Below are 27,278 nucleotides of genomic sequence, written 5' to 3' on the forward strand. Positions count from 1 at the left end.
TGCAGAAAGAGAATTTATTTCCAGAATATTCTTACATAACAAAAACAACTTGGCATGTGGGTACACATACCCCAGGATGGGCAGGACAGAGCTTAGGTGTCTTGAGAGGGGGTACTGGGGCTCCATCCCCATGCCCCTTTTGCACCTCAGTATGTGAGGCTGACCCCCAAGTGCCTGCCTGCAACTCTATTCTGGCCCCCTCTGGGCATCAAGGTGCCCAGGGAGTTTGGCAGGACACCGGCAGGAAGGGCACAGCTCTGTGGGGAGGCCTGGGGACTGCAGTGGCTTGGCTGGTGGCACTAGCAGGCCCTAAGGGAAAATATTGAGTCCGATGTCATCGGGGTGCCATGGACCCTCCACAACTCAGGTGGCTTCCCTGGCCAGGCCACAGCTACCCTGGGAAGGCAGAAGGGTGAGGGAAAGCAGGGTTCTCTCTAAGGCACAGTTCTGTCCCTGGCTCTGCTCCCAGCAGACCAAGGTCCTGGCTAACCTCTGGCAGGGGTGTGGCCTACTGTGTAGCTGAGCCTGTCTCTCTCCTCCCACAGAGAAAGGAGGAGCTTCCTGGAGCCAAAGCAGCCCCAATCCAGTGGATCATTGCCTGCATGGATGGTTGTGGGGACAGCAGGCTGCCACTGCCACTAGGGATGGCCACGGAAGTTGGAGGACCCTGTCCCCAGAGGAGACAGGAGTAGACCCGATGGCAGTGCTAAGGATGCTCACAACAGCCATGCTCCTGCCGCCACCCTCAGTGCTATGGGGCTCAGCTGTGTCTCAGTGACTCTCAGGACACAACGGGCAGGAGCAGGGCCCTCAAGGCTGCTCCGTGGACAGGAGCAGGGCAGTAACACAGCTTGGTTCTGGGGGGCTGGCAGTGGACAACAGCTGTTGGGCAGAGCTTGCTGAGGCTCGAACAAAGATGAACACAGGCCAAGGACCTCGTGTGACCCTGGGGAGATGCTCGGGCTTCAGGACCAAGGGTGAAGGCAGGAGACAGATCCACGATATTGGGGCCAGTCAGCTGCCTAAGGCCACTGGCCTGCACTGGGGTAGCTGGGGACAGTGGGGTACTCAGGCAGGCTATTCCCAGAGAAGTTGTTAAACTGGGCCTCCCTTGATGGGGGATTCCTCCAGGTGCCAGCGCTCCACTCTGTCTGTGCCTTCTGCAGGCTCCCACCAGCCCCACGGTAGATCCTGTGCACCTGAAGGGTCAGGACGAGAGCAGAGAGCGGGTCAGGGCACGGGCAGAGACAGAGACCCACTGTGAACCCTCAGGTGACATCACAGGGCCCTGCACCCTCGCTGTGCTCTGGGTACTTCATCTCCACTCTGCTAGCCCCACAGCCCCAAAGGACATACCAGTTCAACAAACAGCTTCTCCAGGGCGGTATGCGTCACCCTACTGTGACATCTCACTGTCACTAATGTATGTGACCTCTGACCATCTTTCTTAGAGAGCCTGAGGAAGAAGGGGGTGATAATGCAGGGCAGGGTGGTGTAGACCCTCATCACTCAGGCTGAGGTAGGAGGTCAGGAATTTAAAGCTAGCCTGGGCTACATGAGACGTTGTCTAAAAAACAAAAAGCACAGTGTGCTGGCACACCTTCAATCCCAGCACTCAGGAGGCAGAGGTGGGCTCTGAGCGCGAGGCCAGCCTGGTCTACAGAGCGAGTTCCAGGACAGTCAGAGTTACAGAGAGAATCTCTGTCCTGAAAAAACTAAATAAATAAAAAGTAAGAATGAATAAACAAACAAAAAGCCAGGCATGGTGGCTTTAATCCTCCCATGGGAGCCAGAGGCAGGTATATCTTTATCAGCGCAAGGCCAGGGCTAAGGGCGGGGATGCAGCTCAGTGTGTAAGGCGTAAGGCGGACTCATCCTGAGTTCCATCCCTCCCTCAGCACCACAGAAACCAGCTGTCACCCCAGCACTCTGGAGGCTGAGGCAGGAGGATCAGGAGTTCAAGGTTAGTCTCAGCCTACACAGTTGAGTCTGAGGCTAGCCTGGGCTACATGATACTGTCTCCAAAAATTAAAACAAAACAAAAAATACTCAAACAAAAACCTGCAGAGGCCGTAAGGCCAGACTGGCCATGTGCAGCTTCTCCTCCATGTGCAGGGCTTGCCCTCAGCTTTGGGGGCTGTGTCTTTAGAATTCCTCACAGCACACCCGCTCCTCCACGGCTAGTTAGGGACTGGGAGGAGGGGGCAGCCACATGCACTTGGGGAGTGGGACCCCGACGGCTGGGTAGACACTGTAAGGATGACATACGGGCTTCCTGGGTTGTCTGTCAGCACTGTCCTGGGAACGTCAGGGTTGCTGCAGATAAGACGCAGCTCTAGGCACATGGGCTGCTCACAAGGCCTGGGTTTATCCTCTAGAAAAGAAACCCCCCAAAAAGGCTTTTCCCCTCCAGGGACAGGATTTTTCTATATAACTAGCTCTTGTAGACCAGGCTGGCCTTGAATTCACAGAAATCTGCCTGCCTCTGCCTCCTGAGTGCTGGAATTAAAGGTGTGCGCCACCACTGCCTGGCGCCAAAAAAAGGCCTTTTAAAAGGTTTCTGCCCCCTACACAGCTGGCTACGTTAGACCTGTGCTCTGCCTCGAGGATGTGGCCAGCCAGGCAGTGCTGCCGCAGGGAACAGTGGTGTCTGGGGAACCCAGCCAGGTCTCCCGCTCTTCCCACCTGTGACGCCCGGTCCTGAACCCTCCTCCACGATCTGCACACCTAGCAAAGGGCCATGTGTCCTCCCAAGCCTGTGAGTTCCCAGGTGACAAAACTCATCCCAGCCACACCCGCAGACACGGGTGTTCTGGGCAACCAATGCGATAAAAGAGCAGCTTTTAGGATGGAGACACCTTCTTGTGCCGACTCACCTTCACAAGGGTGATGGCCATCATGACAGCAGACAGGGAAAACAAGATGGCGGGGATCAGCATGACCACGGCGGCCCCAACATTGACCGTAAAGAATCCAACAGTCGCCAGCCAGCCACTGCAGGGTACAAAGGGAGATGAGGGGTAAGAGGGCCCAGCATACTCACATCAGGGCCTGCCTGTTGTCCTTCACATGCAAAGAGCTCTGACAAATCAACAAGGAATAGGTAAATAGGCCTGATCTCCTTCTTATGTACAGAGCTCCAACGGATCAAAAAAAGGTAAAAGTACAGGAGCCGAGCTCAGTCAGGGACCAAAAGATGACTGATAAATACAAAACAATGGCAGTTCACAAAACACACCAACCAAACACATCTCAGAAAAAGTATTAAGGCAAGGCCTTGCTGGCTCCTCCAGGTCATTCTCCATGCTACCACTAAATGAACTAAACCTCAAGAGACTAAGTAAGTGGGGCTTGGTGGGACACACAAACAGCCTCCTCAGCAGCCGTCCATCCTGAATACGCCACCTGCCAGTCTGGGCCATGCACCGGTGGCATGGCTATGGATGGCGTGGGTGACAGCCCATTCCAAGGTTATGGACTCCAGCAGCCGGGGGGGGAGGTAGGGGGTAGGGTTCATGAGAAACATGGAGGGGAAGAGGGTGCCTGAGGACCTTACATGGACTTCGACGAGGACGCACAAGAGAAACGGAGGCCACACTGCGTCAACTGAGCAGGGCTCCTAAGGGCTCCCAGAGACTGAAGCGACAACCATGGAGCCCAGAAGGGACTGACCTAAGGGACTCCCCACAGCAGGAGCGTGGGAGCCTTGTCCCACACAGCTGTGACACGAGGCTGTGCCCGGTCCCACCGTAACTCGGTATCCCCGCTCGGCTGGCGTCCCTGGGGGGCCTGCTTTTTTTTGAAGGGAAATGGAAGAGGAGTGACTGGATCTGGAAGAGGGAGGCACAGGGAAGAGTGGAGGGAAGGAAGAGAAACGGGGCCCAGACACAGCGGCACATGCTTTTATCCCAGAACTCAGGAGTTAGCAGGTCCAGGCCAGTCAAGGCCACATAATGAGACCCTCAAAACAAGAAATGGAGAAATGGAGTGTGTCTGTTCAAGGCAGCCTCGGGCAGCATGGCAGGAAGGGGTCCACTTTAGTATGAAACCTAAGAGGGTGGCACTGGCAGGGCCACAAGTAGCTCGGCAGCACCCTCTGCTGGTCGCTCATGGTAAGGCCCACAGTCTGAGTCTGTGACCCACGCAGGCAGACTCTCACACACAGGCACGCGGGAGGCAGGAAGGGCACATCCCTCAGTCTGCTTACCAGGCCCCCCAGCCCGAGAAGCCGACAGCCTGGATGACGGTCAGGACGAACTGTGCGCCAAAGATGAAGAAGAACGTCATGAAGTTAAAGGAGCTGTCAGCTCTGCAAGGCAAATACATCACAGTGGGAAGGAAGCACCACGTCCCCTAGTCCCTGATGGACCTACTGACCCCTCTACCAGGCACTCAGCCCACGCGCTGACCGCCTAGGCATGGTGCCAGTGTCCCTGGGGAGTCCCAGCAACGGGGAGAGCTGAGAAAGCTTAGATACCCCGAGGGCAAAGGAAGGGGGCTTCGGGGAGTGGGAGGACGCAGCCTCTGCTCTGGCTTGGTGGAGTCCCCTGCCCCACTCTACCCTGTCTGTAAGTCAGGCACAACACTCGTCCCAAAAGGGAGAAGCCAGCTGAGCAGAGACAACTGACAGTGGATGATGGACACATGGCAGGGCAGGGAGCAGGCGTGCGGCTCTGACACACACCGCAGTGGGACTTGTGGGGAATGGTTTCCTTTTGCATGATGGAATCTTCTAGAAGCAAGCACTAGCAATGCTAAACTACCACACTGCAACCCCAGCATACACTGTGGTCAGGAAACTATAGTGCACAAGCCAATTGTAAACTCAAAAACAGGGTAAGGACTCCAAAGACGACTTAGTGGGTGCCCTCAAGTTAAGGAGGCACAGTTGCACAAGCCAGGGGCTGAGGCAGGGGCGCTGGGACCAGACCTTCCTGTGCTGTGACTCCACTTCAAAGCACCAAGGAAGGGGACATGGCTCAGCCAGTGCCACCCTGGACGCCATCCCAGCAGCTGGTTGTGGCCTACGGTCAGACTGCTGCCCATGACCCAAGCGGCCACACTGGATGAGTAGAGGACAAATGTCAGTTAACTGGGCAGAAGCCTGTTCTGGACATGGATCAGAAAGTACAGCCTCCACGGGTCCCACAGCTCGGCAAGTGAGAGAGGTTCTGCGGCCCCTGGACCAGCCTTACCGGAAGGCCTTGTATGCAGGCCGGAACCAGCACACATAACTGCAGGGAGTGAAGAGAAGCAGCCAGAGCAGGGCCAGGCCGAAGTTGGCTCCCGTGCCACCCGCAATCCACCAGGCCAGGCAGGCCACCAGGTTCACCCCCAGAGTGGCACAGTAAACTGGAGGACACAGGTGGAAAAGAGGGGGGCAGATCAGCAAGGACAGATGAGCCTCAGGAAGGGACCAGGGCCCCGTCCGCCCCGCCCCGCCCCGCCCCGCGAGGCTCACACATCCACAGCCGGTAGATCCTCTTCACCAGCACCTGGTGCTCCACAGGGATCTCCTCGGAGAAGTCCTGGTAGAAGCAGGGCTTCAGCGGCACAAAGCGCGGCAGCGGCGGGAAGTTGTTCCCCTTCCCTGCAGAAGGACCCCACGGAGCCTGCTGGGCCAGAGCCTGCAGGAGCGTCTCCCCGCGCCTTAGCCCTTCCTGAGCCACTGAGGCTGGACAGGACACGGACCTTTGCAGGTCAGCCCTCCCCTCGTAGGCTGCAGCCAGGGTCACACCACTAGCGAGTGGTCAGGCAGTGCACACACCCCAGGCGGGCAGGCCAGGGAGGGCAAGAAAGACCAGGCAGCCAGAGGCCCCTCCACAGTCCCAGGGTCCCCTGTATACCCCTCCAAGCTGCCGCACTTCAAACACTCAATCTGCATGCTGGAAGATGGTGGCTCTATGCCCCACTGTGGCACTAAATGTGTCACAAGGGCAGAAGCTGGGGGAGCTCAGGTCAGCTCTGCAACCACAGCTCAGGAATCCAGGGTTTCAGTGGGAGCTGGGGAACAGGATGTCTCACCTGCCATTTCTGTACCAGCTGGCCTGGCACCCAGGCAGAAAGGGCCACCTGAAAGGAGATTAGTATCAGGGCCCCTGCAGCCACCAAGCCCAGGAAGACCCGAGCCCAATCCACCCAGGCAGGCTCTGCTGACTGCTGCCCAGCAGGTGTTGGGCCCAGGTGTGGGGCTGCATGTCACCTCCCCACAGAGCAGTCTGGAAGGGGATGGGTGAAGCGACCAGCTGATTCTACCCGCAACCTTGGGGCCACGATGTCCCCAGTTTTTGGTGTCCTCCCAACATTGAGCAGACTGTGGACCCACAGATGTCACCAAGTGCTCCTGACATGCACCTCGGGACTCCTATTCAAAGGAACCACCCAGAACAGAGCTTCCTGCCATGTGACCATCACATGGTCACAGCAGCTGAGGGTATGGAATTCAGCCATGAGAGTTCACAGGACCCTGGCACAGCCCCAGTCACCTGAATGGCTCTGAGGTAGCCGGGAAAGCCCCTGAGGTAGCCGGGAAAGCCCCCCCTGAGGTTTCAAGTAAAAAGGTTGCAGGTCCACCCTGGTCTCAGAGTCCAGGCCCTGCTCAACCAGGTGCCACTGGCTGGACATAGTCCCACAGTGTCAAGATGGGCCACCTCACAGCCTGACCCTGCCCCACCCTGCCTCCCGGTCATCTGAGTAGCAACATGCCCTGGCTTTCCTCGGAGGAAAGTTGGAAGGGAGGACTCCATTATCCACATCTGCCTGGCCGCTCCATGGACTGTTTGCCCAGCGGGGCCAGGTCTTTTCTGCCCGAGGCCAGCAGGTGCACAGTAGGCCGCCACCACTGGCAAAGCCCCATGTCCCCTCAGACTGAGAGGGCCCCCAGGCCGGGACTCCTAAAGGCAGCTTGGATTTAGACGCACTGCTGCCAGGCCACCAGCATGTCAGAAGCAGCAGCGTCTGCTCAGAGGCCAGCAGCCCACCGCTCTCAGGCGGACCCTTCTGAAGCCCCAGCCTCTCCACCAGAGAGATACAGAGAAGGGCCATGAACAGCCTGTGGTACACTGAGCCCAGGTCAACAGGTGTCCAGATAGACTGCAGAGACAGGCAAGGGCACCTCCTGAACTGCTGCCCCTAGAAGCATCCAGAGCTGGCTGCCACCTTCCCCTTCAAAGCCATACAGCCTGACAAAGATGCCCATCCCAGCCTGGCACCTCGGTGCAAACAGGAACTTGGTTTGAGGTGCTTTATTTTCACACACGATGGCTGTTTCCTGCCCCAAGCCTGGAGGGCCACGGGGACTGGAAGACAGCCACTGGGCTTGTAAGCAGGGTCGCCCCAGGCGCCACAGTCAGCAGAGAGGAGGCCACTGTCTTGGGGCTGAAAGGGTCCCCCACACGCTGACACAGGTGGTCAGTGTCCTTAGACAGACAGAGGGTGGGTCCCCCGGCCCAAGGCCATGGAGCTTCAGTGGATGCAGAGAAAGGTCTGGAAGCAGAAGGTCACCAGGCCTATGGGTCGGGGTCCAGCTGGCGGCACTGGTCCTCAAGGATGCCACAGAACACCTGGAAGCGGTGGTTGAGGTCTGGCCGCGCGTGGACACGGAAGCGTGTGCCCAAGGCGCCATCCGGTGAGGACGCCCCATAGAAGACGCGCTGGATGCGGGCGTGGACGAGGGCCATGGCACACATGACGCAGGGCTCGCGGGTGACATACAGGTCATAGCCAGTGCACACGTAGGGCAGGCTGTCCTCATCTTCATCCAGTTTGCGCACGCTGCCAGGACGTGCACCCTGGGTGGTGGAGGCCGGGGCGAAGGAGCAAGCTGGGTAGCGTCTGAGGTCACAGGTACCACGGCCCTGCCCCTGGGCCACCAGGTCAATGCACACCATGACAGCGTGCAGCAGGGGGCTGGCTGTGCCGCTGCAGTCATGGCCTGTGGCCAGCACGCGGTCGGAGGCTGGGTCCACCACCACAGCGCCCACCGCCCGCAGGCCCTGCGCAGCTGCTCTCTGGGCAGCACGCACAGCCCGTTGCATGTGGCTCTGCATGGCCGCTCGAGCCTGCGCAGAGAAGAGCTGCCCGGCCAGCGCGCTGGTCACCTGCTTGTCCTCGTGGAAGGATGTAGGCCAGTGGGCTCGTGCCTCCTCAAACTGGCTCCGGGTGAGGGGCGGCCGGGCGGGCACAGGCACCAGGAAAGGTGTGCCCAGGCCACGCGGGTCCACGGCTGGTCTGGGGAGGAGCTCGGCCAGAGAGCGGGGCCCCGCAGAAGGCCCTGCCAGGCACAATAGCAGATCCGATGCGTGGGCGCCACCGGCACTGCGGCTGGGGCGCACCCGCTTGAGGTGGGGCTGGGCTGGAAGCGGGTAGACAGCGGACACCTCCCGGAGGAGGCGTGATGTCTGGCGTTTGTCCAGGACGGGGGCAGCATAGGCCAGCACCAGCTCCACGGCCCCCGACTGCTGCTCCGATAGGACAGGGAGGGCTTGCCATTGCACCGGCTCTGGCTCCTCACTTGCAGTCTTCTCGGGTTCAGGCTGCTCTGCAAGGCCTGCGGTGGGATCCATGCTCAGCGGGCTTTGACTGTGGGAGACAAAGATGCGACTGGAGTGTCATCTGTCAGCTTCAGTGGCTCGGGTCTGTCCTGGGATGCTATGGATCCTGCCAGGTCTGGGAAGAAGGAGCCAGAGCGCTAGGTACAATCAGCTGACTCCCGGGCTGCACAAGGAATAACCGTGCTGGACGGACTCTTCAGGGCTGTGACCAGTGCACGCGCACAGGGCGGACACAGTGTTGAGGGCAGCATGGAGACAGGCACTCATTACTACCAAATCCAGAACCCACCCCATCACATGCACAGGCCCCGTGGCACTGCTGTCATTCTGGGAGGTGCAGCCAGGGGATCAGGAGCTACTGGTGACTTTGGGCCGGCCTGGCTACATAATACTTTGTCTCTAACAAAAAAAGTCCCAGCCCTTGGCCCCTAAGCAAGCCCATGGTCACCCACCCACAGACAACTGATATTTGATCTGTGCCTCAGAGGTCACAGGTCTGGATGGGCTACAGCCACACTTTGGCGGGCTTAAAGAGTTCAGGCCTATAGTCAGGAAAAACAGAATTCTGCCTGCAGTATGAGGTGTGGACCTGCCTTGTCCAGTCCATGTGAGAACAGCCCCACGGGGACCTCGACCGGCAGAGGACACGGCCACAGCACATGTTCCTGGCTATGGCCCCAGGGCTGACGGGCAGTATCATCCCAAGCTACTATATGTCCCGTTTTCTGTATAGTGAAGGGGGTGGGGGGGTGGAGGGCCGCCCACAGCAGAGCATAACCCTCACACTCAAAACCACCCGACCCCAGGTGGCGCCTACGGGACACGTCCGCCCTGGTAACTGGGGTCACAGTGGACCAGAGCAGAGACATACCCGGTGACAAATGTCACCCCAGCATTTGTGGGGCAGAGGCAGGAGGATGGTTGTAAGCTGGGGGACAGCCAGCCAGAGTTACAGGGCAAGACCCCACTTCAATACCCCAGAAAAAGGCAGCAGACCTAAGATATAACTATCCCAAGAATACAGATCCTGCTGAGCAAGGCAGGCATGTGGCCATGACCCGTTCCAGTGTGGGCTTGTGCTCTGGGATATGTCTGCCTAAGGAACCCCATCTCCTGCTGCCTGGGAACTTGCCTATCCATGGCACCCAACGAAACCTGAGCTGACAGCCAACACTTTCGCCACCTTGTGATACAAAAGAGAAAAGCCAGGCTCAGCCGGGCAGTGGTGGCGCACGCCTGTAATCCCAGCACTCTGGAGGCAGAGGCAGGCAGATCTCTCTGAGTTCAAGACTAGCCTGGTCTACAAAGCAAGTTCCAGGACAGCCAGGGAGGTTATGCAGAGAAACCCTGTCAGAAAAATTGAAAAAAGAAAAGAAAACAAATACCAGGCTGTGAGAGGCACCAGTGAGGGCTAGGCTGCAGAGGATCCCCTTAGCCGCAGACACTGCTTCGCACTGCCATGGAGTCAGTCAGCCACAACAGGACGGCAGCTGCTACACCTGATGGCAGCCCTACAGCGGGCTCCACACAGACCCTGCTATCCTAAACCACTTGCTACCCTTATGTCAGCTGAGTTGTCACCTACCTCTCTGCCCCACCGTGCCCAGCTGACTAACCGCCACCTACAGGCAACGAACGATTAGACACCCACATTCTTCACAATCATCAGAGCGCCCCCATGGAGGGGCTGCAAGCGTGGCTCAAAGGTGGCAGGAACGTGGCTGCCACACTGAAACCTGAGTTACATACTGAGCATCAAAGAAATAAACCAGGAGACAGAAAAAGAACCCCTGCAAGGCGACTTGCAGGGCTGCCTACGGTGGGCTTGTCTGCGTTACCCACAAACCGCCACCCCTCCGTGATGGCCTGGTGAGCATCTGCTGGCTTTTAGAGCTCCCCCAGGCTGCCCAGGTCAACGGAGCATGGCTCTATGGGCTAAGGAGAGCTACGAAAGGAGAATGGTGCCAGGCATGTCTGAGAGCCTAGTGGCACCATGGCTTCCCGACAGGCCCCACGCACGCAGAGCCCATGAGGGGCCATGGTGACATCTGGCCTTCCACCAACTGCCGGGGCCACAAAGCACTACTGTCTGCGGGGCAGTGACTACAAACAAGGCACACAGAAAGAGGGCTGCCTTGGGGACGGGTGGCCTGGCTTTACAGATCTCTGGGGAGGAGTTTGAAAGCCACAGGGTGGGGGTCCTTCAAGATTCATTCTATATGCTTGCTTTCTTGTTCTGTTTTGAGACAAGGTTTCCCTTGATGACTTGCGGTCATCTTCATGTCACTGAAGCGTTCTGGGACCCAAGTGGACACCAGCATAAATGGAGTCAGCACGCAAACAGATCCCAAAAGGAGCTCCTGCCCCATGAGCCCCCGACAGGGACCTGGGGCCCGCCAGACACTCCCTACAGTGGCTTAGGAAGTCTGCCTCTCTCCGAGGAACCTAGCACATCGCACTTAAGAACTACAGGCAAGCAATGGGCCCTGGGTCCAGGGTCCCACAGAAAGGGGCGACAGTTGTCGACTGGCTTGGCTACAGGGGAGGACAGCAAGCAGCATCACAGCGTCAAGTCTGAACGCACAAGCCTAAAACATCAGGCCCTCAGGAAGCAGGATGCTGAGTTCCAGGCCAGTCGGAGACAGAAAGCAAAACCTTCCGAAATAAAAAATAAAAAGGACTGGAGGCAGAGCTCAGCGGTGGACAACCTACCCACATCCAGTGAGGGGCTAAGGATGGAATCAGCTACCGGAGGGAAGGGACGTGGGTTAGCGGTGCCCACCTAATAGGACCCAAACTCAGGATTCGATACCTGGTATCGCCAGGAATACCTCAACAATTCCCACAGGGTACCATAGCTTAAAGGGAAACTGCACACCTGCTGTTTAGACGGTGAATGGTCAACCCTGAGGCAGGGGACTAACTGCGATGACCCGGAACAGACGCAACTGGAAATTACGAGTTTCCGGAATGAGAAGAGGGGTACACGCGTGCGCAGCAAACCGACGGCGTAGGGAGCGGTAGGTAAAGCCCTCGACGCACGCGTACTCGCGTTGACTGAGAGCACGAGCACGCCCACCACCTCCCGGGACGCGCGCAGCACTCCCGGAGCCTACGTGGTCGGCCCCGACAAAGCCTAGTTTTCCCGTCCACCGACCGGATCGTGTCGCTCTCCCCGCTGCCCGGTGGCGTATCCGGAACAGTAGAAGTCGAGTCCCTACGGCGGCTGCTCACCTGAGGAACGCCCGCGAGAACGCCACGCTGCTCCAAGTCCTAGCAACCGGGCCGCCCCGCCTACCGCCGCGGGGCACGACGGGAACGTAGTTCGTGGGCGGGGCCCGCTCGAGGCGGAGACTTGACTGCAATTCCCATAAGGCCGCGTGCGTGCTTGTTCGCGCCATCTTAGTGTATCTGGTGGCCTTTTCCCTTGTGTCCTGCAGGGGCCAGAGCTCTGTGTTGCCGGTTCGAGACCCGCGATGGGGGGCTCAAACATGGACCCTGCTTGACACTGAGACATCCACAGAGAGGAGACTTGAGGCAGAAGGAAACTCACTCAAAGAGCATCCGAACAGTGGATGAAGCAAATATGTGGACTCTTGAATAAAAATTTGGGCTCGGCCTGTGGCACGTTTGTAAGGTGTTTGCCTAGCATCCAGGAGACCCCTGATTCCATCCCACAACCTGGCTAGTGCACGTAATAGTCAGCTTGCCGCTCAGGGGACAAACTGTGGGGTGGGGAAGCCACGTGGTGGCTTGCAGGTGTACACGCAGGCAGAACACTGTATACATAATAAATAAATAAATATTTTTTAAAAAAGATTTATTTATTTATTATACATAATAAATAAATATTATACATAATAAATAAATAAATAAATATTTTTAAAGAAAGATTTATTTATTTATTATGTACACAATATTCTGTCTGTGTGAATGCCGGAGGCCAGAAGAGGGCACCAGACATCATTACAGATAGTTGTGAGCCACCATGTGGTTGCTGGGAATTGAACTCAGGACCTTTAGAAGAGCAAGCAATGCTCTTAACCTCTGAGCCATCTCTCCAGCCCTAAATAAATAAATCTTAAAAAAAAAAAAATCGGGGCTGGAGAAATGGCTCAGCAGTTAAGAGCACTGACTGCTCTTCCAGAGGACCTGGGTTCAATTCCCCAGCACCCACATGGCAGCTCACAACTGTCTGAAAATCCAGTTCCAGAGGATCTGACACCTTCACACCAATGTACATAAAATAAAGATTAAAAAAAAAAAATCAGCACTCTAAAGGCAGAGACAGGTAGAAACCCTGTCTAAAGGAACAAAAGTTCCGGGGGTGCAGATATATGGTGGAGACTTGCTTGCTCGCTGTGTGGCTCTGGCTGCAGTCTCTGGCAATGCATAAAACAAAGAGTTAAAGGTGACACCAACGGAGCTGGAGAGATGGCTCAGGGTGTAAGAGCACTGGCTGCTCTTCCAGAGGTTCAGAGTTCAATTCTCAACACCCACATGGTGGCTCACAACCATTTGTACTGGGATCCAATGCCCTCATCTGGCATGCAGGCATACATGTAGATAGGGCACTCAGACATTTAAAAAAAAAAAAAAGGTAAGCCAGGCATGGGAGTTCATGCCAGCATGAGCCAAATCAGGAGGGCCACAAATAATTCCACCTAGGCTGACCTGTGTGAGATGCCTTTAATCACTCCAGAAGCAGAGGCAGGCAGATTCCAGCACAGCCGGGACTACACTGAAAACAATCAAAGATGAAATAAAATTAATAAATAAATAGTAAGGACTGGAGAAGTGGTTTAACATTAAGAGAAGGCAATACTTTTTAATTGACTTGTTGACTAAGGAGCCAGGATCTGATGTTTCATGGGGATCTCACGCAGCAGCCCTGACTAAACTGCAGACTGTCTGGCTTGAGCAGTCACCAGCAAGGTAGAAACTGGCGCCAGGGAGCCTGGATTGGCCGATGTCTGCAGGATCCGCTTGTTTGCGACCTTCTTGGACTGACTGCCAGGACCTTTCTGGGATAAAGAGTGTCTTGTGACCAGCTATCAGACCAGAGTAGGTCCCACAGGACTAGTCTATGGTCACTTGCAAGACCGATAAGCAGGAGATTAGTGTGGACGCGATGTGATCCATGTCACAAAGCCAGAGACCTTAGCTGCTGTGTCTAACTCACAGGAGGCCACATGAGTCAAGGGACTCTGAAGAAAAACCAAGACTTAGGGTCATCACACTGGAAGAGGGTCACCAGAAAACCCATGCTATTTATTTTACTATTTCGTGGACCCCATCGAGAGATGAGCCTCTCTACCGGCACAAATAATCCCAATCAGACCAAAACAGACCAAATTAAAAGATATATAGGTTTAATTGTATGTCTGTGCTCTCGGGTGACCCCAGGTTCAATTCTCAACACCCACATGGCAGTTCCAGGGCTTCTGACACCCTCCCACAGATGCACATACACCAATGAACACACAAAAAAAAATGAATTGAAGAAAAGATTGGTGTTTGTCGGGCAATGGTGGTGCACACCTTTAATTCCAGCACTCGGGAGGCAGAGGCAGGCAGATCTCAGTGAGTTTGAGGCCAGCCTGGTCTACAAAAGTGAGATTCAAGGCTAGGGAGATGGCTCAGTGGTTAGGAACACCAACTATGCTTCCAGACAGAGGTCCTGAGTTCAATTCCCAGCAACCACATGATGGTTCACAACCATCTACAGTAGACATCTTTGTCCTCTTCTGGGATGTAGGCATACGTGCAGATAGAACGTTCATATACATTAAATCAATCAATCAATCTATCAATCTTGAGCTGGGCCGTGGTAATCTCAGCATTGGGGAGGCAGAGTCAGGCAGATCTCTGTGAGTTCAAGGCCAGCCTGATCTACAAAGTGAGTTCCAGGACAGCCAGAGCTAAATAAACAGTGAAACCCTGTCTTGCGGGGAGGGGGAAGGAGCTAGCAATAGAGGCGTCGGACTTTAATCCCAGCCCTCGGGAGGCAGAGGCAGGCAGATCTCTGTGAGTTCGAGGCTGGCCTGGTCTACAAGAGCTAGTTTCAGGACAGGCTCCAAAGCTACAGAAAAACCCTGTCTCGAACCCCCCCCTCAAAAAAAAATCCCCTACTTCCTGCCTGGCCTGTACACTCCACAGGAACCATTCTCTCTGCCCCAACCCCTTGAAATCAGCCATGATCTGGACACATCTGGGCATGCATTCGCTAAATACAGCTGTCTTCAAGGCACAGTCTCTGGCTGTGCAGTTGTGACACCCATGACTTGGAACCTGCTTTGTAAATTGGGAAAGAAGCCTGGGCTGGTGCCACCGTTATGCCTGTGATCCCGGCGATGAGGAGGCTGAGACGAGAAGACCACCAAAGGGTGACTAGCCTGGGTTGAGCAGTGACACTGTCTCAAAACCAAATGAACAGGGGTCAGGGCTGTAGCTGAGTGAGTAGAGGGCTTGCCTGGCATGCAGAAAGCCGGAGATTCCGCCCCCAGCACCGTGCAAACCTGCGAGGCGTGCCTGTTACCCCAGCACGGGGAGGCAGAGACAGGAAGCAAGAAGTTTAGGTTATCCTTGGCTACATAACTAGGTTGGGGCCAGCCTGGACTGCATGAGACTGACAAGCATGGGGCCATTTGAGCAGGCAGCTGCTGGGTATCCAAGACAGTCTCACAGTCTCAGCTAACAAAGCTGACTTGGCCCTAAGATCTGTTCCATCTCAGCAGTTTTTCTCTTTCCTTTTTGTGTTTGAGTGTATGTCTATAATTCACTGTGCACCGTGTGTGTGTGTGTGTGTGTGTGTGTGTGTGTGTGTGTGTTGCTTTCCGAGGCCTGAAGAGGGCCTCACATCCCCAGAGCTGCAGTTACAGGCACTTGTGCCCTGTGGTGTTTGGCACTCAACCGGGGTCCTCTGAGAGGCAGCTGGTGCCAATAACTGTTGAGCTGTCTCTCTAGCCTGTTTTCTTTGTTTAATGGTTGGTTGGCTCCTTTGGGTTAAGTTAGCGCAGAACTCTGGGTAATGCCTGTCTCCTGAGTTCAAGTGCTGGAATGGATGTCCTCCACAGCTTCCCTCCACACTAGCATAACTAGCTTTCCTTTCCTGCTGGAGTTAAAGGTGTGCGCCGCCACCAGCCGGCGAAATAGTGCGCTTGTATTTACTTTGCATGTGGGGTTTGGTCTGTGGGTGTGTGAATGCAGGTCAGATGCCAGTTTACAGGATTTGTGTCTTTCTCCACTCTGTGAGTCCTAGGGATTAAACTCAGTTTTTCAGCTGGACAACGCGCACCAGCCGCACCAGATCACCGGGCTGGACAGCGCACACCTGCACTTGCCTCACCGGATCACTAGCCACTGTGTTTTAATTTCTGATACATCTGTGTAGTACTGACTAGCCTTGAATTTCTGGTGATCCTCTCTCACCTCTGCTTCCTTCCTAGGGTGCTGTTATAGGTGCTTACTGCAATGTCTGCCTACAACAATGGGTTTTTTCTTTTACAAAGTGTCCTGGGGAATGTGGGCAGCATTGTACAGAGAGAAAGAGCAGGACACAGACTTCAGGGGAGAACTGAGTCTTATTCCACCAACTAGAGTTCTGTCCTGGCCACTCTCTCATCCCCAGCGCTAGAGTGACCTTTACTCCCTGATTTACCACATGGAGCCTGACTTTCTGGCTGAGCCAGCCCTGGCTTCTCCCAGCCCTAAATTGGAAGGGTCTGGAGGAAGTCCTGGGTTTGAAGGAAGGAGTCTATTCATAACATGGTGCTTAAAGAAATGACCAGGGCCAGGCAGTGGTGGCGCACGCCTTTAATCCCAGCACTTGGAAGCTAGAGGCAGGTGGATCTCTGTGAGTTAGAGGCCAACCTGGTCTATAAGAGATAGTTCCAGGATAGCCAGGGCTGTTACACAGGGAAACCCTGACTCAAAAAAACAAAACAAAACAAAAGAAAGAAAGAAAGAAAGAAAGAAAGAGAGGAAGGAAGAATCACCAGGATCCAAGAGTGGAAGTGCATACCTCTAATCCCAGCACTTGGGAGGCAGAGGCAGGCAAATCCCTGAGTTCGAGGCCAGCCTGGTCCAGAGTGAGTTCCAGGACTGCCAGGGTTACACAGAGAAACCCCTGTCTCAATAAAAATAATAATTCCTTCAGATTTTTTCATTTTTTTCAAGACAGAGTTTCTCTGTATAGGCCTTGCTGTCCTGGAACTCACTTTGTAGAGCAGGATGGGCTCAAACTCACAGAGATCTGCCTGTCTCCACCTTCTGAGTGCTGGGATTAAATATGTGATCCACTATACTATCTTAGACATTTTAAAAATTCTTTTTTTTTAAATTTTTCGAGACAGGGTTTCTCTGTATCGCTCTGGAGTTTGTCCTAGAACTCATTCTAGACCGGCTGGCCTTGAATTCAGAGAGCTCCACCTGCCTCTGCCTCCCGAGTGCTGGAATTAAAGGTGTGCACCACCACTCTGTATAATTTTTTACTTTTGGAGCCAGAGCCTCACTCTGTATACCAGGGTGGTCTTTAAATCACAGATATTCTCCTGCTTCTACCTCCAGAGTACAGGGGTTAGAGGTGTGTGCCGCCACACCCAGTTAAACGTAAATTTTAAATATTAAAGTATTATTATTGGTCTTGAAAAATCAAAAAAAAAGAAAAAGAAAAAATACATTTACTTGTGTGTGTTTGCATCCTGCTACACATGTGGAGGGCAGAGGACAGATCTGTGGGTTTGCTTCTCTCTACCCACCTTTCTGAGGGCTCTGGGTGTCATGGTCAGGCTTGGGAGAAGTTACTTCACTTGCTCAGCCACTTCCTGAGTCCCATCCATCCTTCCCATGCGTGCATGTTAATGTACGAGAATAGGAGACCAGAAAAACACCTTGGCGATACTGTAGGGAAGGTCTTCTACCTTGTTTGAGACAGTATTCTCTTTAGCCTGGCATTCAGCCTTCTGCTAGGCCAGCTAGCCAACAAAGCACCCAGGCCGGCCCGTTTCTGCCTCTCTAGCCCTGGGGTTACTATCCAGGGACCTGGCATTTTACATGGCTTTTGTAGACTTGAACTCAGGTACTGGAACTTTTTTTTTTTTTAATTTTAGGGGGTTCTGGAACTTTTATGGTAAGCACTTACCTCCTGACCTTCTTTCTTTTAGACAGACTTTTTCTGTGTAGCCCTGGCTGTTGTGAAATCAGCTGGCCTTGAACTCACAGAGATCCTCTTGTTTCTACCTCCTGAGAGTGCTGAGAGTCTGTACCACCACCAAAATTTCTTTTTCTCTTTCTTTCTTTTCTTTTCTTTTTTTTTTTTTTGTGGGTGGGAGTGAGGGTGGTTTGAGACAGGGTTTCTCTGTACCTTTGGAGCCTGTCCTGGAACAAGCTCTTGTATACCAGGCTGGTCTTGAACTCAGAGATCCGCCTGCTTCTGCCTCCCGAGTGCTGGGATTAAAGGCGTGCGCCACCACTGCCTGGCTGCAACATTTCATTTCTTTTGTATGTGTAGGCATGCCTGCCGTAGTGTGGCAACTGAGTGCAATTTGCAGAATCATTCCTTTCTTTCTTCTGTACAGGTCTCAGGACCCCAGACCTATCAGCTACTACTGAGCCATCTTGCTGGCCCATGCACTGTTGGGGAATAGTATTTCCAGGTGTGTGACTTTTGTTCACACTGTATTTGTTTAACTCCGTGAAGTTGTAGTACGGTGCCTGTTTAAAACACCTGATGGTTCTAATAAAGAGATGAACAGCCAATAGCAAGGCAGGAACAAGGACAGGCAGGGCTGGCAGGAAGAGAGGATAAATAGAAGGAAAACCAAGGCCGAGGAGAACAAGGAGTCAACGAGAACACAAGAAGGTGACACCAGGGGCCAGCCTCCCAGCCTCACTGCAAGTGACAGAGAAAAAAGTAAAGAAAGGTAATACAGAAATAGAGAAATAAGAAAGCCCAGAGGGAAAAGGTAGTTGGAATAATTTAGGTTAAGAAAAGCTGGCAAGAAACAAGCCAAGCTAAGTCTGGGCATTTATAAGTAATAATAAGTAGTAAGCCTCTGTGTGATTTATTTAGGAACTGGATGGTGGACCCTCCAAAAAGCCAAAGGGGTAAAATGTCACAAAGTAATGCACTATATATTTTCATACAGTATTAAATACAAAGCTAGGTGTGGAGCCAATTCTAGAATGCTAACATTCAATAGGCAACAATGTCTAAGCCAACCCTGAATATAGAGGAGACCTTGTCTTTAGACACAAGTAAGAGCCAGGTGTGGTGATGCACCCCTTGCTGGGAAAGCAGAGGCAGGTGAATCTCTAAGTTTGAGGCCAGCCTGGTCTGCACAGTGAGACCCTGTCTTAGAGTCCCTGCCTAGCATAGAGCTCTGGGTTGTAGCCCTCAGAAACCTGACTTAGTGATACAAGCTGTTTTCCCAGCGTTTGGACGGCTGAGGCAGGGTGATCAGGCATACAGTACAGCCTCCATTCCTTATCAAGTTTAAGAGCAGGCCAGTTTGGGCTGCAGGACACACTTGCCGCAAAAGAGACGGTATGGGTGGGGGGAAGGAATGAGGATGTAGTCTGTAGGATGTAGTAAAACTGGGTGTGGTGACACGTGCCTAACCCCACAGTCTAGTAAAAATCACTCTGGGTCACCTGAGATGCTGTCCCCTCACCTCCCTGGAAAAGACCTTCACTCAGCTCTTCACGGTAGCTCCTGTCTGTCAGTCTACCTGGACTGCTAAATTTAGGGGCCCAGCCTGAGCTACATAACAAGTTCCCCACTGACCTGGCCTACAGATCAAGATGCTGTCTCCCAGGTTAGGAGTGTTTGCTGTGGAAGCCTCAGGTTTGGTTCCCAGATGCCACACAGGAGCTCACCACCATCCTGACTATCAATCCAGGGAGTTTAACCTTTTTTCCTTGGGCACAAGGCACACATGTGATGCACATACGTATATGCAGCCAAATACTCATAAATGCAAAATAAGAAAATAGAGCTTGGCGGTGGTGGTGCATGCCTTTAATGCCAACACTCAGGAGGCAGATGCAGGCCTGTGTGAGTCCAAGGCCAGCAGAGTAAGTTCCATGACAGCCAGGGCTACACAGAGAAACCCTGTGTCAAAAATAAATAAAAATAAAACAAAAAGAAAAAGTGGGCCATTGAGATGAAGTTTTTTTTTTTTTTGCCACTAAGCCTGAATACCTGAGTCAGTCCCTGTTACTTAAAACAGAATCAACTCTCAAGTCATTTTCTGACCTCAACAGGAGCTTCATGGCACAGTAATGTATACATACAGACAAATAAATCAAGTAAAACAGTTGGAGAGATGGCTCAGAGGTTAAGAGCACTGACTGCTCTTCCAGAGGTCCTGATTTCAATTCCCAGCAACCACACGGTGACTTACAGCGACCTGTAGTGAGATCTGGTGCCCTCTTCTGGCCAGTAGGCATACATACAGGCAGAACACTGTATAGATAATAAATAAATCTTAAAAAAAAATGGGGAAGAGAATCCTTTTTTAATGTAAAGTTGTTTTGTCTTGCATGTGGTTTCTATAGTTTGTCTGGTGATTGAAAAGCCAGAAGTGGGCGTGGGCATCCCCTAGAAGTGGAATTACAGACGGTTTTGAACCACCTTGTGGGCGCTGGGAATCAAACTCTGGTCTTTTGTAAGAGAAGCCTGAGTTCTTAAACTCTGAACCACCCCTCCAGATTCTGTCTCCAGACCCTGAGAGATCTATCGGCCTCTCCAGGAATGCGGAAAGAATGATTTAAAAAAAACAACAGGGGATGCAGACTCCGCCCACTGCACCAGGCTTCGCTCTCCGCTTAGGCCCCGCCTCTAGGCAGACCTGCTCCTCTCCGGCAGAGCCACACCCTACTAAGGTCACGCCTCTCGATCACTCGGATCCGCCCACATTCAGGCCCCGCCCCCAGGGCCGAGTGTCTCCTCCCGCCCGTTGGCCCTGCCTCCAGACTATGCACCTCCCACAACAATCCTCCCAATCCGTTTCTGTGTCTCTTTGCCCCGCCCCCATAAACACGAGGGCCTTCTGGCTTGCGCGGTCCCCCCCCCCCGCATCACTTCCGGGGCGGTGTTAGGACGAAGCTCACTTCCGCCCGCGGCGGAGCGGCGGTGGTGGCGGCGCAGGAACCCCGGCCGCGGTCCCGAGGGACAGACAGACGGACGCAGGGGCGGGCAGCCGGGAGCCATGGAGTGCGGCCCCGGAGCCGGCGGACGCGGGCGGCGGTGAGTGTGGGCGCGCGGCGGCGGGGAGTGCGGGCGGGCGGGCGGCGGTGGCGATTCGCGGAGCGGGGCCGAGGCGAGCGGGGGCCCTGCATCCGAGACACCTCTGCGCCCTCCGAGGATGGCAGCACGACAGCACGATCAGCGCACTCTCCCTGTCCCTCGCGTCCCCATGTCCCCGGGCAGCGATCCTAGAGCAATCGCTTAACCTCCTCAGGACGCGGCTCTGCTCCAAGAAACGCCCGGGCCCAGCCGCCGACCCTGAGCCAGCTCCGGAACCTGTCCCATCCCACACCACCTCCGCCTGCATCTCTTTGCTGACACTCCCGTCCACCTCTGCCCCATGTCTGGTCTCTTCCTGCCAGCTGGAGCCCACATCAGACTTCCCTTATGCAGCCCAGGACTCCAGGGTTCCCCCTCACCCCCACGATCAAGTCCTCATCCTGCAACAGAGCCCGAAGGTGCAGCTGAGCCGTCCCTGCTCCCCCGGGGAACCCTCTTTCGCCGCCAGGGTTTACCTCTCCAATCCTTTGTCTCTTGACTGTTTCCCTTTTCATATGGTGCGCCCACGCAGAGGCCAGAGGATAGCTTTCAGGAGTCAGTTGGCTCCTACTCTGTGGGTCCCCATGATGCAGCTCTGATTTTCAGCCTTGGTAGCAAGTGCCTTTACCTGCTGACCCACCTCCCTCAGCCCGTCTGCTGCATTCTTGCGCTCTTCAGCTTGCACTGCTTCTGGAGGGCTTGCCTCCCTAGCCTGACTGGCTGGGTCAGGCATGCCAGTGCAGGCAGGCATATGTAGGTCGTCCTAAAGCCCTTACTTACTTACTTACTGGTTGCGGGTAACACCGGAGCCGGGTTTTATGTTTGTGATCACAGTACCTGGGTTTTTGAGTCTTGGCCTGCCTTACCCAGTGGCACCCATCTGTGAGTGAGGTCCCGCATGCTGTCTGTCCCCTCCATAACACTGGCAGATGTTGGAGGCTTATGTCTTTCTCCTACAACTTCCTTATTTTCTCTGACTGCGCAACACATGGTTGTTGAGTGAGGCAGGTGCTCGTTGGTCTTGCTGGCCCCCTCCTCCACATGGAGTTTCTTGCAGGGTAGAGATCTGGTTAACTGTAGAAGAATGAATATGTGGGGTCCTCGCCATGTGGAGGACTCAGGAGGGAGACCATTGTTTGACTTGTCTACAAAGTGTACTGCAAGATGACACCCCAGAGGTTGTACCCGGGTAAACTAGGGATGTTGTCTGTGAATAGGGAGGAGGAGGACACCCCTAAAGGGAGGTCACTTGATGGGTGTGTGCTGCAGAAGAAGGTGTCATAGTAGCAAGGGGGGCAGCCTGGCAAAGGACGATGGTGACTGAGATGTGACCCACGCAAGGAGGCCAGAGTGCAGTAGGGGAAAGGTGGGGCTGGCAGGTGGAGCCATTGGAGTGGACTGGAGGGCAGTGTCCGTGATAGCACCCAGTTTTCTGGCCTTTGTAGTAGGGCCTTGTTTCACCTTGTTCTCTAACACGGTCAGGGCTTCTTTCTCCCTGGGCTGCAGATCCTTCCAAACTCTGTCACTACGGGGGTTACAGGGTGTTCCCTGACAAGGCCTGCACTATAAAGTTGTGGATATTTGGGGCAGAGTCATTGCCTTCTAGGGCTGTTGTGGGCTCTTTGGGGTCCTGGACAGAGTCCCCAGTCTACCCATTCCATGCTAGGAGTGCTCCTGGTTATAGATGTGCAGACATGGCCTCGTATCTCTTCGAGACAGCTTCACTGCATCTGAGAATTGCCACATGGGAGCTGGGGACTCCCCCCCCCCCCAAGACTGGGTTTCTCTGTTTAGTTCTGACTGTCCTGAAACTCTGTAGACTAGGCTGGCTTAGAACTCACAGGTCTGCCTGCTTTTGCCTCCCTAGTATTGGGATTAAAGGCGTCCGCCACCACAGCCTGGTGGGAACTGGGGATTTCTTGACACATCTTTGTCCCTGCTTTGGCTGTCTATCTCTTCTCTCAGTGTGCCCTGTATTGTCATGGACTGGGACATCGCTCTACCCAGCCCCAGGCTGCGCACCTCAGGTACACAGGGAGCAGAAATGTGTCCGTCTGTCCTATGGGCTTCTATGCTGTGACCTAAAACCCAGGTGTGCATGGATATCCTCTTGTTAGAGTTGAACTGTAATGTCTCCTGCTTCCTCCCTGGCAGTGAGAGACGGTAGGCATGATTAGTGGCAGACTGTTCTGGAAAGGTCTCTGTTTGTCTGTTGGGCAGCTCTGCACACAGTGGTCATGACTTTAGTGTCAGCTAAACATATTTCAGGGTGTCCTACAGAAATGGAGCATCTGAATTTCCACTGGAGTCGGGCCCTGTCCGCTCTCTAGCTCCTGCCTGTAACCGGCTGCCTCTGGGAGGCAAGCAGTGTGCACATTAGTAGGTGCAAGGAACGCCGCAGACCCAGGAGGTTGGGTGCTCAACCCTGAGGCTGCAGCTGCAGGAGGCCTCAGCTGCCCTGACTCCAGGGAGACCCACCTGGCTCCTAGCACCAGGGCAAACCATTGTCCCAGCCAATGGGGCCCTGCTCTGAGACGCATCCTGTCCTTGTTCCTGGTCTTTGTGTCTGTTTCCTCCCCTGGGCTCTGTTTCTATGCTCCAAGGCCCTGTGGCGTCCCCTCCCCCTCACCTGTTCCTGGAGTTTATAACTCCGTATAGGACTGAAGGATGGAGCTGGAGAGACTGCTCAGCGATGAAGAGCACCGACTCCTTTTTCAGAGGACCCGGGTTCAATTCCCAGCACCCACATGACAGCTCACAGCTGTCTGCAACTCCAGTTCCAGGGAACTGGACACCATGACAAAACACCAACGTACATGAAATAAAAATAAATAAATTAAAAAAAAAAAAGAACTAAGGGAGACACTGCTGGGCAGGAAGACAGTCCTGACATAGGCCTGGGGTGATGGAATGGCAGAGGCTGGGGGCATACACAGCGGAGTTGTGTATCAGAGGCCAGGAGAGGCTGCGGGGTGAGCTAGGGCTGTGGGCAGACCAAGAGGAACAAGCTAGTCCGATGATATGGGAACACGCCTTCCTCTTTGCCTGGCACGGGCTAGCACCTAGTTCCACCCTAGCTTCCTAGAGGGAACCCACATCTTGGTGTCCCCTACAGGGTGTCCCACTGTACAACATGGAGACCTGTGGCTGCGAGGCTCCCGGGGGCTCGCCTTGGACCGCGATGGGGCCGGGCTGCCGCCTCCTAACCGGACTGAGGTGTGCGGCCCGCGAGCCTGGCCGCCCGCTGCCCGCGTCTCGGAGCACCCCTGCCCCTCCCCTGGCCCGGCGCGGGCCCGGTGCCCGCCATGAACGGCCTGTCGGTGAGCGAGCTCTGCTGCCTCTTCTGCTGCCCGCCTTGCCCGGGCCGCATCGCCGCCAAGCTCGCCTTCCTGCCTCCTGAGCCCACCTACTCGCTGGTACCTGAACCCGAGCCGGGGCCCGGCGGGGCTGGCGCTGCCCCCTTGGGTCCCCTGCGGACCTCAGCGGCCACCCCTGGGCGCTGGAAGATCCACCTGACGGAGCGCGCTGACTTCCAGTACGGCCAGCGCGAGCTGGACACCATCGAGGTTTTCCTGACGAAGAGCGCGCGCGCCAACCGCATCGCCTGCATGTATGTGCGCTGCGTACCTGGTGCCAGGTGAGCCGAGGGGTCCCAGGGCTCTCCCCGGGCGTGCATGCCCATCTTACCCCTCTTGTAAAGGACAGAAGACCCTGCTCTTGGGTTCATGTTTTCAGGTCCCCAGCAGAGGGTGAGGTAGAGGGGTGATAGCTTCTCTGCTGGAGTCTGAAGCCCAAAGGGCAAGTCCTTTATTGGGGAGCGGGCAGGTGCTTCAGGAAGCCTCCGGGGCAGGGCCACACAGGTGCATGGCCTTGACATGGTGCAGGCCCTGTTTTGTTATAGTCCTGTCAGGGTTGGGCAGAGGCCAATGGGGAACAGGATGGGCCTTAAGAGTTGGCTGGTGACCAAGGCTGGGGCCCAGTCCTCCCCCTAGCAAGAGTGTGCACTCGTGGAGTCCATGGGAACAGGCTCTTCCTTGGTACAATTTTCAGCACCGTGGAGTGTACATACCACTACGGAGATGGTCATAACCCTCTTGGGCTGGATTTGTGTCTGTTAAAATTGAACTCATTGTGGGGCCCTCTGTGTCCCCTGTAGATGGGCAGCCTAAGGCCCGCTGGCTGATGACACCCAGGGGCTGCAGGATTAACTAGCCTTGGAAGGCCGTTTCCACCCAGTACTGCCTCCATTCTGGGAGTCTAGCAGTTGAGCAGATGGGACAGTGAATGCTGTTGGTTACCAGGGCAGATGGTTAGCCTGTCTGCCATGCCCCTCTTGCCCTGACCGCCAGGTACACAGTTCTCTTCTCGCATGGCAATGCAGTGGACCTGGGCCAGATGTGCAGCTTCTATGTTGGCCTGGGCACACGCATCGGCTGCAACATCTTCTCGTATGACTACTCTGGCTACGGGATCAGCTCTGGCCGGCCCTCGGAGAAAAACCTCTATGCTGACATTGACGCAGCCTGGCAGGCCCTTCGTACCAGGTGAGGGCCCAGGCCCTTGATCCTTGCTGTCCACTGGGTCCACTGGCTGTTGAGGGACCTGGTAGCCCAAGGGCCAGAGACCCTAGGACTCTATGTTGTCAGCTCAGCTTGCTCTGGGGCAGCTGGGCCAGAGGGTGCCCCGGTGACAGCAGTCCCACTGCACTGCAGACCTTTAGTCTCTGCTCCTCTGCCACACTGCACATCCCAGTCATCCCAGTCTCCCCCCCTCATGAAGACTCCTTCTGTTCCGTCACTGAGCAGAGCCCTTGCAGGGGGTGTAGAAGAGGCTAGCCATCTCTAGTTCTGGAGGCCCCCAACCTTGCCATTAGGTCCCATGTGGTACTGGGATTCTGACAGCCCTGGGGACGTGGGGACCCTGGTTACCCTGGAGATAGTAGGCATCACTGGGCTGGGTCCCCTGGCACTCCTGGTGCTGGCACTGGGGACCTGTTGGAGAGCCACAGGTACTGTACGCTGTCTGTCTTCCCCCTGTCGACACTGCCCAGCAGCCTGGAGGGCACTGCCGTGTGTGTCTTAGCTCTCTCCATTTGTCCCCCCGTGGTGAGAGCTTAGGCCTGAGCCGTGCATAGTACTGAGCGGGCAGAGCTGGTGGGTCTTGGTCAGCACTCCTGAGCAGTGTAGGTTGCCCCTAGGTGGTCCAGCTCCTGCCTGGGATCAGGGGAGGGGCCTGTGGGACAGACAGGTGGGAATGCTGACAGGGGCAGCAGTTAGGGCGGCACTAGGTCAGCTCAGCCAGAGTGACCCCAGCGACCTGCTGGGGTAGGAGGGGCTGCAGAGTAGCTGGGAATGGACTGGCTCCAGGACCTGCGCAGCCACACTGCCTGTGTTGTGCAAGCTTCTATTTTGGCAGCAGGGAACTCAGGGGACCCTAAACTGGGCCGAGCCATCCGGGGACACAGTCTTCTAAATTCCCAGAACCCGAGCTTGTGGAGAAGCAGCGCTGGGAAGAGACAGACCCGCTTTTCTCTCTGGGGCCAGGAGGGAACCAGAACTTTGGATCTGGACTCTTAGGTCCCCAGCTTGTCTCATTCAGGCACTGTCAGAGGGTCTGAGGGAAAAGCCAGGGAGCTGCGGCTTGGCAGGGCCCTGGGAGCTGCCCTCCTACAGGCCTCCCATTGACCCTGCTGCTGCTGTCTGTCAGGTACGGCATCAGCCCGGACAGCATCATCCTGTATGGCCAGAGCATCGGCACGGTGCCCACGGTGGACCTGGCGTCGCGCTATGAGTGCGCTGCAGTGGTCCTGCACTCGCCTCTCACCTCGGGCATGCGGGTGGCCTTCCCTGACACCAAGAAGACCTACTGCTTCGATGCTTTCCCTAAGTGAGCATGGCAAGTGGGTCCTGGGGGCGGGGTCTGGGGTAGGGGGGCGGGGTCCAGCCTGACTATCTTCTCCCTCAGCATCGAGAAGGTGTCGAAGATCACATCACCGGTGCTCATCATCCACGGCACGGAGGATGAGGTGATCGACTTCTCACACGGGCTGGCACTGTATGAGCGCTGCCCAAAGGCCGTGGAACCACTGTGGGTAGAAGGCGCAGGGCACAACGACATTGAGCTATACAGTCAGTACCTGGAGCGCCTGCGCCGCTTCATCTCCCAGGAGCTGCCCAGCCAACGCACCTAGCCAAGCCGCAGGGACCTCAGCAGCACACGGGCCTCCTGCCGGGGCTGCATGTGACCCGGCGCCCAGGACCCTTCCCGGTACCCCACGGGCCACTAGCCATGTGCAGGCGAAGGAGGCTCCTCTTCTCCTCGTGGATGCAAAGAGAAGGAAAGAGGGAAACTAATTAAAGGTTTAAGATTTTAGGGTTGCCCTGGCTTCTTCATGGCTCCAGTGCGCCTTCCTGGGGCTGGGAGATCGCAAGGACCAG

The 27,278-nt window shown here is 55.2% G+C and overlaps 3 protein-coding genes across 10 annotated transcripts; 1 reads left to right on the top strand and 2 right to left on the bottom strand.

Annotated features, from left to right (window-relative positions):
* Scamp4 (secretory carrier membrane protein 4) lies at positions 1-22,081 on the bottom strand. 4 transcript variants are annotated; one of them, XM_085692492.2, is made up of 8 exons: positions 21,318-22,081; positions 6,025-6,072; positions 5,462-5,590; positions 5,196-5,352; positions 4,931-5,062; positions 4,208-4,309; positions 2,877-2,994; positions 1-1,199 (listed from the first exon to the last, which is right to left on the bottom strand). In XM_085692492.2, exons 2-8 carry the CDS (start codon positions 6,029-6,031, stop codon positions 1,023-1,025), a joined length of 822 nt encoding a protein of 273 aa, XP_085548618.1. In that variant the 5' UTR covers positions 6,032-6,072; positions 21,318-22,081; the 3' UTR covers positions 1-1,022. The 4 variants fall into 4 exon arrangements, with proteins under 4 accessions (XP_085548618.1, XP_085548616.1, XP_085548617.1 ...); XM_085692490.2 differs by lacking the exon at positions 21,318-22,081 and adding an exon at positions 11,787-11,852; XM_085692491.2 differs by lacking the exon at positions 21,318-22,081 and adding an exon at positions 11,431-11,569.
* Adat3 (adenosine deaminase tRNA specific 3) lies at positions 7,230-11,860 on the bottom strand. Of its 5 annotated transcripts, none has more exons than XM_048460429.3 (2): positions 11,787-11,860; positions 7,230-8,667 (listed from the first exon to the last, which is right to left on the bottom strand). In XM_048460429.3, exon 2 carries the CDS (start codon positions 8,562-8,564, stop codon positions 7,509-7,511), a length of 1,056 nt encoding a protein of 351 aa, XP_048316386.1. In that variant the 5' UTR covers positions 8,565-8,667; positions 11,787-11,860; the 3' UTR covers positions 7,230-7,508. The 5 variants fall into 5 exon arrangements, with proteins under 5 accessions (XP_048316386.1, XP_048316394.1, XP_048316403.1 ...); XM_048460437.3 differs by having other exon boundaries at positions 7,230-8,580; positions 11,787-11,851; XM_048460446.3 differs by lacking the exon at positions 11,787-11,860 and adding an exon at positions 11,431-11,556 and having other exon boundaries at positions 7,230-8,580.
* Positions 20,649-27,218, top strand: Abhd17a (abhydrolase domain containing 17A, depalmitoylase). Its single transcript, XM_085692489.1, has 5 exons — positions 20,649-20,802; positions 23,957-24,478; positions 25,191-25,385; positions 26,548-26,727; positions 26,806-27,218. The coding sequence occupies exons 2-5, from the start codon at positions 24,147-24,149 to the stop codon at positions 27,029-27,031; spliced, it is 933 nt and encodes a 310-aa protein (XP_085548615.1). The 5' UTR covers positions 20,649-20,802; positions 23,957-24,146; the 3' UTR covers positions 27,032-27,218.
* The last annotated feature ends 60 nt before the right edge of the window (positions 27,219-27,278 follow it).

The sequence above is a fragment of the Myodes glareolus genome, chromosome 8 (genome assembly GCF_982192425.1).
Source record: "Myodes glareolus chromosome 8, mMyoGla1.1, whole genome shotgun sequence".
NCBI lineage: Eukaryota > Metazoa > Chordata > Mammalia > Rodentia > Cricetidae > Myodes > Myodes glareolus.

Excerpts from the sequence above, each read along its gene's own strand:
- Scamp4 (XM_085692492.2), bottom strand. Across the intron at positions 5,063-5,195 it reads CCTGCATACAAGGCCTTCCG|TGTGGCCGCTTGGGTCATGG; the intron begins GTAAGGCTGGTC and ends CTACTCATCCAG. Across the intron at positions 1,200-2,876 it reads TGGCCATCACCCTTGTGAAG|GTGCACAGGATCTACCGTGG; the intron begins GTGAGTCGGCAC and ends CTGACCCTTCAG.
- Abhd17a (XM_085692489.1), top strand. The coding sequence starts at position 24,147 with ATGAACGGCCTGTCGGTGAGCGAGCTCTGCTGCCTCTTCTGCTGCCCG. Across the intron at positions 24,479-25,190 it reads CGCTGCGTACCTGGTGCCAG|GTACACAGTTCTCTTCTCGC; the intron begins GTGAGCCGAGGG and ends CCTGACCGCCAG. Across the intron at positions 26,728-26,805 it reads TGCTTCGATGCTTTCCCTAA|CATCGAGAAGGTGTCGAAGA; the intron begins GTGAGCATGGCA and ends CTTCTCCCTCAG.
- Adat3 (XM_048460429.3), bottom strand. The coding sequence starts at position 8,564 with ATGGATCCCACCGCAGGCCTTGCAGAGCAGCCTGAACCCGAGAAGACT.